This window comes from Molossus molossus, unplaced genomic scaffold, assembly GCF_014108415.1.
Source record: "Molossus molossus isolate mMolMol1 unplaced genomic scaffold, mMolMol1.p scaffold_m16_p_13, whole genome shotgun sequence".
NCBI classification, from domain to species: domain Eukaryota; kingdom Metazoa; phylum Chordata; class Mammalia; order Chiroptera; family Molossidae; genus Molossus; species Molossus molossus.
Genome location: NW_023425348.1, coordinates 71,587,867 through 71,599,953, shown reverse-complemented (window position 1 = coordinate 71,599,953; position 12,087 = coordinate 71,587,867). Strand labels below are relative to the sequence as shown.

General features: G+C 36.9%; 1 protein-coding gene across 1 annotated transcript in view; it reads left to right on the top strand.

The window, feature by feature from the left end:
* CCDC73 (coiled-coil domain containing 73) overlaps positions 1-12,087 on the top strand; it is a 96,278-nt gene that overhangs the window by 62,913 nt on the left and 21,278 nt on the right. Inside the window, exons 9-11 of the mRNA XM_036258588.1 lie at positions 9,137-9,265; positions 9,742-9,801; positions 11,484-11,588. Of these exons, the coding sequence (XP_036114481.1) occupies positions 9,137-9,265; positions 9,742-9,801; positions 11,484-11,588 (294 nt within the window). The remainder of the gene's footprint in view (positions 1-9,136; positions 9,266-9,741; positions 9,802-11,483; positions 11,589-12,087) is intronic.

The following is a 12,087-nucleotide window of genomic DNA, read 5'->3' as shown; positions in this document are numbered from 1 at the left end:
AGTTGAGGTTAAAACTTTGAGATCCTCTAACAGGTGTTTTCCCCTTGAATTAAATTCTTGAATTTTTGAGAAGTTAAAATAATTGCTGAAATTACTAGATTTATTTTTATATTCTTCTGTAGCCATAGTCCATTTAACTACCATCCTGTTTTGGAATATTTATTCAGGGTAGACATAATAAGATCCATAAATTCTTTTTTTGGATATATCTTTATATTGTTGAAAGTATTATAGATGTCCCTCCCTTTTTCTCCCATTGACATCCCTCCCCCACTTTCACCGCTCCCCCCCCCCCCCAACCTTCTCCACATTGTTGTCAGTATCCTTTGGTTATGCCTATATGCATATAAGTTCTTTGGTTTTTCTCTTCCAGGCCCTTACTCCACCCCCCTCCCCCCCTCTGAGGTTAGTCAGCCTGTTCCCTGCTTCCATGTCTCTGGCTCTGTTTTGTTCAACAGCTTATTGTGTTCATTATATTACACAAATAAGTGAGACCATGTGATACTTGTCTTTCACTGACTGGCTTGTTTCACTTAGCATAATACTCTCCAGGTTCCTCCATGTTGTCTCAAAAGGTAAGAGTTCTTTTTTTCTTATAGCTGCGTAGTGTTCCAGTGTGTAAATGTACCACAGCTTTTTTATCCACTCTTCTGATGATCCATAAATTCTTTTTTTTTTTTTAAATCGCCACCTGAGGATAATTTTCCATGTATCTTCAGATAGAATGTGAGGGAGGGAAGAAGGAAGGGAGGGAGGGAGAGAGAGAGAGAGAGAGAAAAAAAACATTGATATGAGAGAGACACAGATTGGTCGCCTCCCGTACAACCCCAACCAGGGCCTGGGATCAAACTGCAACTGAGGTATGTACCCTTGACCAGAATTGAACCCATAACTCTCTGGTCTGTAGGCTGACGCTCCAACCTCTGAGCCAAACTGGCCAGGGCCATAAATTCTTTTGCTCATTATCTTTATTAAGTCAAAGACCATCTGGCTTATGAACTAGAGTAGTGTTTTATTTACTGTCTTATTTCTGTTATTGTTTTCTAGCATATTCTTGGATGAGCACTTACAGTGCAGAATTAATCTATTTTAAGCTCACAAGTTTAGGGCTGTTAATTACAATAGTTGATTACAACAAAAAATATACTATTCTTTTAAAGATAACAGTGCTAGTGACTCACCATCTACTAAGATTTATTTCTCCATTATCAGTAAGAAAATTGCACTGCTTGTTCACATTGAAACCAGGAGCATCTGTCTGTAACAAGGTGGTCTATAGGGCTGTGGTTGTTACCTTGAACAGAGTGAAGCTGGCTGGTTCAGTCAGTGCTGAAATCCTCAGCCCTATACTTATATAATTCTGCAAATGCATTGTGAACAGTTGTGTCATTAACAGTAGTCTGTTGGCTGTAATTGACTGCTCTCACCAAGTATTTTTTATTGCCATTTAGTTTATGCTGAAGAAATGAATCTTTGGTTTCACCAAATCTTATTTTAGGTAAAGATAAATCAGTTTTTTCATATCATGTTCATCACTCTTGTCTTCTTATGTTCATCATAATTTTCAGTTCCTCTAGATCCCCGAATGTATTACAGTGCTATGAAAAAGTATGAAACATGGCACCTTTCCTCAAGGAGCTTATAGTCATAGGAAAAGTTTTACTGCTATCAGCTATGAAAAAAATCAATCTTAATTCTTTAAATAAATAAAATGTAATCATTAATACCACTATTAAGAATTCAGACTGGTTTATTTTAAAAGTAGAGAAAATAGTCCGGCCTGTGTGGTTCAGTGGTTGAGCATCGACCCATGCATCAAGAGGTCGCCAGTTTGATTCCCAGCCAGGACACATGCCCAGATTGTGGGCCCGACCCCTAGTGGGGGTTATGTGGGAGGCGGTCAGTCAATATTCTCTCTCATCAATGTTTCTGTCTCTCTTTCCCTTTCACTTCCTCTCTAAAAATTAATAAAGGAAAAAAAAAATAAAAGTCGAGAAAATAATCATAGAATATTTTTAATTCACTTTAGTAGTAGTGATAATTAACAGTGCCTAGCACATAGTAGGTGTTCAATAAATACTGTTGCATGGAGTATTACATGACAGGCATTTTGTTAGTTTTTAAAAAATTATTTATCAATTTTATAGATTAGGAATTTTATAGATGAAGATAAGTAAACTAAGTTTATACAAAAAGAAAATAGAGCCCTGGCAAGTTTTGCTCAGCCGTTAGAGCGTCGGCCTGCGGTCCAGAGAGACCCGGGTTCGGTTCCCGCTAAGGGCACGTACCTTGGTTGCAGTTTGTCCCCGGCCCTGGTTGGTCCTGAGGGTGGCAGCCACTCGATGTGTTCCTTTCACGTCAATGTTTCTCTCTCTCTCTCTCTCTTCCTCCCACTCTATCTGAACAAAAAATGGAAAAATGTCCTCGGGTGAGGATAAAAAAAAAAAAAAAAAAGAAAATAGAGCCAGGATAGACTCAGACAAAACCTGTGATCTTAATAAGTATTCTATCAATAATAGTAGCAGCAAAAGCAATTTAGTCACATAAGTTTCTTCTCTCCTTTATTCCCCACTTGAAAACATATATTTATTAAAAGGAAATTTGTTAACTATTTATATTCCTTAACTAACAGCTCTTTATATGCCTTGACTCTAGCATATCCCTGCCTTGAAACTCATCATTAAACACTGCTTCCTCTGGGCTCTGTCATTCAGCCCTCCTCCTTCTCTAACCAGAGAATCTTTTTTCTGTTATCTGTAACACTGCACTCCCAAGTCAGTTTTCTTTACCTCTTGTCCTTCAGTCCCCACTACTTCACCCAGTCCATTGGCCTATTTCTGCACACAATCCCCCACAAAATTTTTCTCATTTATTCTGTTTATCTTAATCCATCACATTCCCTTTTTCTTAAAACTAAATCTTTTTACTATAGTCATCCCAAGGAGGTGCATAGCCCTGACCACACTGGTGTTATTTCTCTTTTTTCCCCTTTGTATTTGTTTTTGCAATATGAGTATAATGATGCCTTTCCTGTTTTATATGTGTGTGATACATATAAAAATAAATACATAGAAAAGCACTTCAGAAAGTTTAACATGCTATAGAAATTTATGAGATCATTGTTACTTGCAGGTGTAATTAGGTTAAAATTAAGATTAAGGCAGTTTTGATGGATTCAGCTTCTCTGCACTGTATCTATAAGGAGGGGGTATTTATTTGTAGACGCTTTCAAGACCACTGAAGCAACCTCATTTGCCTCTGAATTCCTTATCAGATAGGGAAATCTGAAATCTATCTGACTCATCAATTGCTCTTTCTCCCTTCAGGCTTGAACTATTTTCTGTTTCTACAATGACTAGCTGTCTCCAGACTATTTTCTTCCGATCATCTCATTGTAACTCATGCTGACACTTTTTGTTTTTCATTACAGAACATTGTGTTTTGTACAAATTTACAGATGTTTAAAATATAAACTGTATTAGTTTTATAACATTTACATGATAGTTTGCTTTTAAAGGGTCTTTTGGTACAAATAAATTCCTCTGGGTCTGATTGCTTTTTTCCCTACCATTCCTCCAAAACTCTATTCTAAGGTCTCTGTTCTTTTTTTTCTTTCCATTTTTTTTCTTTCAATTAGCTCACATTCCTTAATTCAGTCATTCACTTCATATAGATGACTTCATATCTATATTTCCAGTCTCAAATTTCTCTTAATCTCCAGTTCTATATTTTCACTGCCTTTGTGGTCATCTCCTTTAATGATTTACTGTAATTTTAGGGTCAACAGGGAACATATTGGATTGATTTTTATACTCCTTATCCCCCCCCCCCCCCCCAAAATTCATACTCTCCTGTCAGAGGAAACCATTTTGCTGCCTTTGAAGGTGAACAAACTGTCACTGGTACATTGAAACTTTATTTGGAGGACTTATTCACGTGCAACCTTTTTTTTTGTTACAGATGTTTCCCCCATTGACACCTTCCTCCCAATCTTGCCCCCCACATGCAACCTTTTATAACTTATAAAAATATAAATGGCCTTGGCCAGTTTGGCTCAGCGGTTGGAGCGTCGGCCTGTGGTCCGCAGAGACCCAGGTTCGGTTCCCGCTAAGGGCACGTACTTCGGTTGCAGTTTGTCCCCGGCCCTGGTTGGTTGTGCGGATGGCAGCCACTCGATGTGTCCCTTCACGTCGATGTTTTTCTCTCTCTCTCCCTTCCTCTCTCTCCCTCCCATTCTATCTGTACAAAAAATGGAAAAATATCCTCGGGTGAGGATAAAAAATATATATATAAATGAAGGTCCTTCTTTTTTTTATCCTCACCTGAGGATATTTTTCTGTTTATCTTCAGATAGAGTGGGAGGGAGGGAGAGAGAAAGAGGGAGACAGAGAGAGAAACATTGACATGAGAGGGACACATTGACTGGTTACCTCCCACACAACTCTGAACAGGGCTGGGGATGAACCACAACCAAGGTACGTGCTCTTGACTGGAATCAAACCTGCGACTCATTGGTCCGAGGGCTGACGCTTTAACCACTGAGCCAAACTGGCCAGGGTGAAGGTCCTTCTTTTTGAGAAGAATAACAACCTATGTCTCAAGCTTAATGATTTGTGCTTTTTGGCTTTCTTAGTTAATCTCAGAACGTTGTTCATCTCGTTTCTTATTGTCTTAAATACATTTTTTTATCTATTTCATTACAGAATCAGACTTTCTATTTCCTTTCCATTTTTTTTTTTTTTTTTTTTTTAATCCTCACCCGAGGACATTTTTCCATTTTTCACTCAGAGCGGGAAGGAGAGAGAGGAAGAGAGAGAAACATCGATGTGAAAGGGACACATCGAGTAGCCGCCACCCACACGACCCAACCAGGGCCGGGGACAAACTGCAGCCAAGGTACATGCCCTTAGCGGGAACCGAACCCGGGTCTCTGTGGACCGCAGGCTGACGCTCTAACCGCTGAGCCAAACCGGCCAGGGCTCCTTTCCATTTTTATGCTTCCCTCTTTCACATTTTATGATCCCCTTTTCATTTCTTCTAGCTTCTCTAGATATTCTGGGATCATCTTTTTCCTTCATTCCCTTTGTTACTAAATTGTATCTTCTTAGAATGTCTCATATTTTTTGTTCTCCATTTCTGAATAGAATAGACATTCATCATCTCATGCCTGGATTAATAAAAAAACCTCTTAGCCAGTGTTCTTTTTGCTAGTTTTTCTTCACTCTTTTTGCTGGACTAACTTTACTAAGCTACTAGTTTAATGTATTGCTTCTGTGTGCCTGACATATGCTAGATACTTAGTATATGTAGAAGGACTGATAGATTGAATAGTTCTTCTTTGCTTACCAAATCAAAGTCCCAAATTGTTTTACAGCTTTATTGCAATATAATTGACATATAACATTGTGTGGGTTTATGGTGTACAATATGTTGATTTAGTCCCAAACTTCTTTTTTTTTTTAATCCTCACCCGAGGACATTTTTTCCATTTTTTGTTCAGATAGAGTAGGGGAGAGAGAGAGAAACATCGACGTGAAAGGGACACATCGAGTGGTTGCCACCCGCACGACCCAACCAGGGCCGGGGACAAACTGCCTTTGCTCTAACCGCTGACCCAAACTGTCCAAGGCCGAAACTTCTTTAATTGGCTTTCCAGAGCTTTCATGGTCTGGCCCCAGTCTGCATTTTCAACATTGTTTCCTACTACCTCCTAAAAAGCATCTTCAGTTCTATTTAATCCCAGATTTTTGTTGCCATTATCATAATTCTAAATTCTTTTTGCTTTTGCTCTCCTCCATATTCCCTATCCCTACTTGGAATGCCTTTTCTCAATTCATTTGTATTAAATAGTATTGAGGCAGGAAACAGATGGCACACTGGAATGGGTCACTGAGCAAAGTTTAATGAAGCTATTTACAAAGTTCTGGGTAGAGTTAAGGGAAACCAATAAGGGGGTATGATAGAGAAGCACCCTGGGATAGAAGCTGTGGGGGAATGATATGCCACCTAGCCCTGGAGGGGCAGGGGAAGGAAGCAGATACTGGAAGCTAGAGAGAGCTGTAGGTACAGCTGTAGAAGTGCAGTTCAGAAGCTGTGACCTCTGGTAAAGGTAGAGAGCTATTGCTAATTTATGGTCCTGTACGGAGAGAGCTGGGGAAATACCTCAATCTCTCTCTCTTCCTAGCATACTGATTTACTGGGGCCTCCCACAGATTGAACCCATCCAGGAGCCAGAGGGCAAGAGAACCTGTTAGCTGTATGCACAGATACCAGCCACACAGGCCACAGAGCAGTGTGGGAAAAAGGTGGAGAGAATCAGGAGGGACAAATGGGACAAATATCCTCCTGATTCTTCAAGGCCTACCTCCTTCATTCAAACTTTTTTCATTACTCAGTTCCTGGTGATTGTTCTTTTCGTACCAGACATTGATTTGTCTGCCTGCTTTTCTGAGAATGAAGCCCATCTCCTGACCCACATGGCTACTTTAGCAGTAGTTATTTTATGTAGTGCACATAGCAAAAGGGGATATGTGAACTAAGACCAGTGAATTCTTTCTCCTGGATTCTGAACTAGGGGTTAAATAATCAGGCAAGTTTCCGTCTGAGTGGCTAAGGCTGTAACATGTAGAACTCTGGAGATACTGGTACCCCTGTTTTCTGCTGCTCCTTTTTAAGCTTCCTTGATGCCACACTCTTGGTTTTCCTCCTTCCTCAGTTAATTGTACTTCTCAGCCTTCTATACTAGCGATTTTTCTAATCCTGAATGTTGGAGTTTTTTAGGACTCAGTCATTTGCCATCTTCTCTCTCTCTTCTTTTAAGAGTTTGTTTATTTATTTATAACTGAAATTTTTATTGAATATATTGGGGTTGATACTGATTAATAAAATTATATAGGTTTCAGGTGTACAAGTCTATAATACATCGTCTGTATATTGTGCATTCATCTTTTGTCTTTTACCTTAGAACTCTAAATGATTGTACTGGTTTCCATAGCTTTAAGTACAATTTTAAAAACTAATACATGAGAAATATATATTTTAGAGAAAAAAAATAAAAGATACTCAATCACCACAATGAAGATTTTTATTTAAAAATTCCAGAGAATTGCACCACCCTAGTGAACCAACTTTTTTCTACAAAAGAGCTGTTTATCATTATTTATTCAGTTCTTAAATACAGCCTTTTAAAAACTGAAGTATATTAGTCAAGTTTCTTAATTGTAAGGTGGTTTTCATCAGAAAAGGAATTTGGATGTTGGTCATCTCAGACTTAGACAATGGTCAGAAACAAGGGAAGCTATGCAGTATCCAAGACCACAGCATAAGACCAATTTCCAGTACTGAGGACTGTGCACCGCAGCTTGTATATCACTGTTGACCGTAGTGGGAGCTGCTGCTGCTGCAGTGGTATCACTGTTTCCTATGGAAGCTTGAAGTTCTTAGCACTGCACCTGTTGTCTACCAACATGTGGATTTGTAACAGTTCTTGTTCTTTGTGATACTAGTTCCCCATCCACTATCAAGACAGGTGCATCTGATTAGCAGAGCCTGGTCTCATACTTATCAAACTGGCATTTCAGCTTGTCTAGTGGATGGTGAGCTTTTATATTGTAGAGCTTATAAAATTCAAAGGGAGTTCAGATGCTGTGTAGTCAAAAGAGTGAAAATCAGATCCTTGCGTTTTTAATATAATCAGCATACAGAGGACAGCAGTAGAGTAAGAGAAGTTTTTATTTCAGGATTTTAATGTGTTTGGGGTGTATCTGTTATGTAACTTCACAAATTAAAACTTGTTTGATAGCCCCTCCAAATCTATCCTCTATTATGATTACAGAGTTATTTTTCTAAAATGCAGATCTTTTTATGTTATTCTACTCAAAATCCTTCAATGGTTAATTCTTCGTTGCCTATAGGATAAAATTAAAATTCTTATCTGGCCTATAAATCCTTTTCAATATTTGGATCCTGCCAAATTTCTATCCACAATTACCAATATTCTTCTTCCCCTTCCTCATAACATATTAGTTCTAGCCATCTCATATTGTTTCCCTGAAAAATACCATGTTCTTTCCTGTTTCTGTACCTTTGTGTTTAAATCTTTTTGCTTAGAATATCTAGTCCTTTTTTGTCTTTGCAAATTTATCTTTTAAAGACTCAATTCAAATACCATTTTTCTGTTTCTTGCCTTCCTGATGCCCTCAGCCAACTGTGTTGTTCATGTTTCTATGTATTCCCACAATATAGCGTTCATTACATTATACTGTAATCATTTCTTACACAATTTTCTATTAGATGCTCATGGACTTAGGAATTTAATCATCTGTTTATATCAGAATATTTTTATTGAATAAGTAATGAAGGAAGATATCCTACTTCTGGTTGGTTAGTGCATTTAGGTTAGTGTGCTCTTTTTAATAGCAGAGATCAAGCATTCTGTCCCTGTGTCTATTTGTGTCATTCCATAGACACAAATAATGTTCTCACCTTGGCTAATTATCTTGCAGTGGAACTAGGGGAAATACATCTTGATGGACCAGTGGCACTACCCTGATATGTGAAATATAGTAAATTATACTGATAGGTTTAAAAATGGACTGTAGCATTGGCCTATGGACCAAAGGGTCTCAGGTTGGATTCCCTGTCAAGGGCATGTACCTGGGTTGCAGGTTCTATCCCTGGCCCAGTCAGGGTCGTGCGGGATGCAGCCAATCAGTGTGTGTGTCTCACATTGATGTTCTTTCTTCCTTCCTACTTTCTACACTATCTAAAAATCAGTGGAAAAATATCTGCAGGTAAGGATTAACAACAACAAAAAGGACTTTAAAACGATCAGAAATGGCCCAGCTGGTGTGGCTCAGTGGATTGAGCATCCTCCCATCGACCGAGAGGTTCTGGTTCAATTCCCAGTCGGGGTATATGCTCTATCCCAGTCGGGTTGCAGACTCTATCCCCAGTAGGGGGCATGCAGGAGACAGCCGATCAGTGTTTCTTTCTCACATTGATGTTTTTATCTCTCTCCCTTCCTCTCTAAAAAAATTAATAAAAACATATTTTAAAAAAGAAAACTGTCAGAAACATACCTTGCTTTGATGAAATATGTATACTGAGTTTTCTGTTTCATGTTTCTTTTGTTAAGGAACTAAAGAAAGCAACCTCAGACTTGATAAAGTCCAAAGTCACATGGCAACATAAGATGGGAGAAGAAAACATCAATTTAACAATTAAAGAACAAAAATTTCAGGAACTTCAAGAAAGACTCAACATGGTATTTTATTAATGTATTCATGTTTATAAAACTTATATTTTTGTAAAATTTTTGAGAATTTCATGATTATAATACAAAATGGTCCCTTGTAAAGTTAGTATACATAGGGAAAATGGTGTTATGAATCTTTTTTAATTATTAGATTTTTGCCATTATCAATAAGAATTTAAGACAATAAAATTTGTCTATAATAATTTTATTAGCACTTTAACATGGTGTCAAATTATCTTAGGGTACAGTGGTGTCTCCAGAAAAGCTTTTGGAGATCAGAAATTCTGTGAATTGAACATTAACACATATAAGTCTGTACCAGCCTGTATTGGGTATCTAATACCACCTTTGGTTCACTAGAGTCACTACTTCAAAAGCAAACACATGTTGGCACTCATGACCCACCTAGATTTGTTGGGTACTGAATTGAATATAGAATTTGCTGAATTTTCTATCATAACCTAAAATTGTTCAAATTTTTTAAGGAATTGGACTTAAATAAGAAGATTAATGAAGAGATTACCCATATTCAAGAAGAAAAACAGGTAAGCAATTAAAAGATAGTTTGGAAGACAGTAAATATTTTTAAAACCAGATATAATATGGGGAATAAAGTTAAATAACAGATAGAATCATGCCTAGGTCAATTCCTAACACATAGTAAGTACTGAGTTAGTGTGTATTGAATGGATATATGTGTAACTTTTGAACCAGGTCTCTCACATACTTCCAATAAAAAAGAAATTGAGTTTGGCTGATGTCGCTCACTGGTTGCGCATCAACCCATGCACCAAGAGGGTGCTGGTTCAATTCCCGGTCAGGGCACATGCCCAGGTTGTGGGCCTGGTCCCTAGTGGGGGGCATGCAGGAGGGGGCCAATCAGTGTTCTCTCTCATTGATGTTTCTATCTCTATCTCTCTCTCTCTCCCCCTTCCTGTATCTCTAAAATCAATAAAGAAAAAAAAATTTTTTTGTAATAAAATAAAAATAAATCAGGAGATATTCATCAAAGGGTACAAATTTTTCATCAAAGGGTACAAACTTATAGATATAAAATGAGTAACTTCTGGGAAATTTAATGTGTGGCATGACTTTGGTTAACATACTATATTATGTACTTGAAACTCGCTAAGAGAATAGATCATACACGTTCTCACCACATATACAAAATAGTAATTATGTGAGGTGATAAAAGATGTTAATCAACCTTATTGTGGTAATCTTTTCACAATATATACTTGTATCAGATCATTACCATGGACACCTTAAGCTTAAACAATGTTTGTGTCAATTATATCTCTGTAAAGTTGGAGAAAATATTACATTAAAATATTTTGTAAATAACAAATAAAAATAAATCAGTGTTTTCCTTCATGTTTTAGACTAGTGGTATTCTGGCAGATAATTATTAAAATTTATATATACTTAAAACATATGTTTATAGGACATCATACTCATTTGAATCTATATTTATAATTCTATTTTTTTAAAAAGATATATGAAAGAAAACTGCTTTTTTTTTTTAAATTTAATCTCTTTTGCTTTTCGTCTATTTGATTCTGAATGCAGTCCATGGCATCATAGGCAATTAGTAATATGACATTTTAGCATGGATATGTTTACTAGTTTGGGGACAATCCAACAAAAGTTTTAGTTTTGAATTCTTCATATTTTTCAATAGTGTCTCAGAATCAATGGTCCATTTCAAAGAACTTTATTTGAGGAACTTTTGGAAATGGTACTCTGTAAGAAATCATGTCATATAAATTCTTTTAGGTATTAAATTAGTAAAATGTGTCATTAACTTTTTTTAGTATATTCTTTTTTTTATTGTTTTTAATTTTTAATTCCTCACCAGAGGATACTTTTCTATTTATCATCAGATAGAGGGAGAGGGAGGGAGGGAGGGAGGGAGAGAAAGAGAGAAACATTGATGTGAGAGAGACACATTCACTGGCTGCCTCCCACATGACCCGACCAGGGCCAGGGTGAACTGCAACCCAGGTATTTGCACTTGACCAGAATCGAATCTGTGACTCATTGGTCCGCAGGCCGACACTCTAACTGCTGAGCCAAACCGGCCAGGGCAGTATATTCTTTAATATGGTCTTAAAATTAAATTATAAAGATAAGTTAAGAAACTAGAAAATATATTTTAAGAAGGAATTTAGAAAGATTCCTATTAAAGTTTTTTAAATTGATATATCATATTTACACTTTTTTAAAGGATATCATCATTTCTTTTCAACATATGCAGCAGTTACTCCAGCAACAGACTCAAGCTAATACTGAATTGGAAGCAGAATTGAGGTTGCAAAGAGAAAATAATCAGGTTATATTTATATGTATATATATTTTTAAAGCATATTTTCATATAATGAGCTTTACCTGTTTATTTGTACTCATCTGTCTAACTTTATGAGATCATTTTGAATTTTAGGGATAAGACATGGGTTCCTTAATCAACTTGATATCAATGTTTAAAGTAAGGAGCATATTTTTAAACATTTAAGACACTAGTTAAATGTTCAGTTGTATCAAGTATCTGATTTAATTTTGTAACAGATTGAATGGGAATTTTTTCTTTGTCTTAGAATTGTGGCCAAGATCAAAACTGAAAATAAAAGGTGACAAGTATACCATATTCTAAGAGAATAATCAGTGAGCTCCCAGATATTGGGACAGATCCCTCTTTATAGAAATAGGATAGAACTGGCCCTATTACCTCAACATTCACCCATCATCTTCTTTCCAGTATATGTAAGAATATGATTGAGGAGGGGGAGAAGTTATGGTCACTGATGTTTGGGAGTTAGGGTTCAATGAGTGGC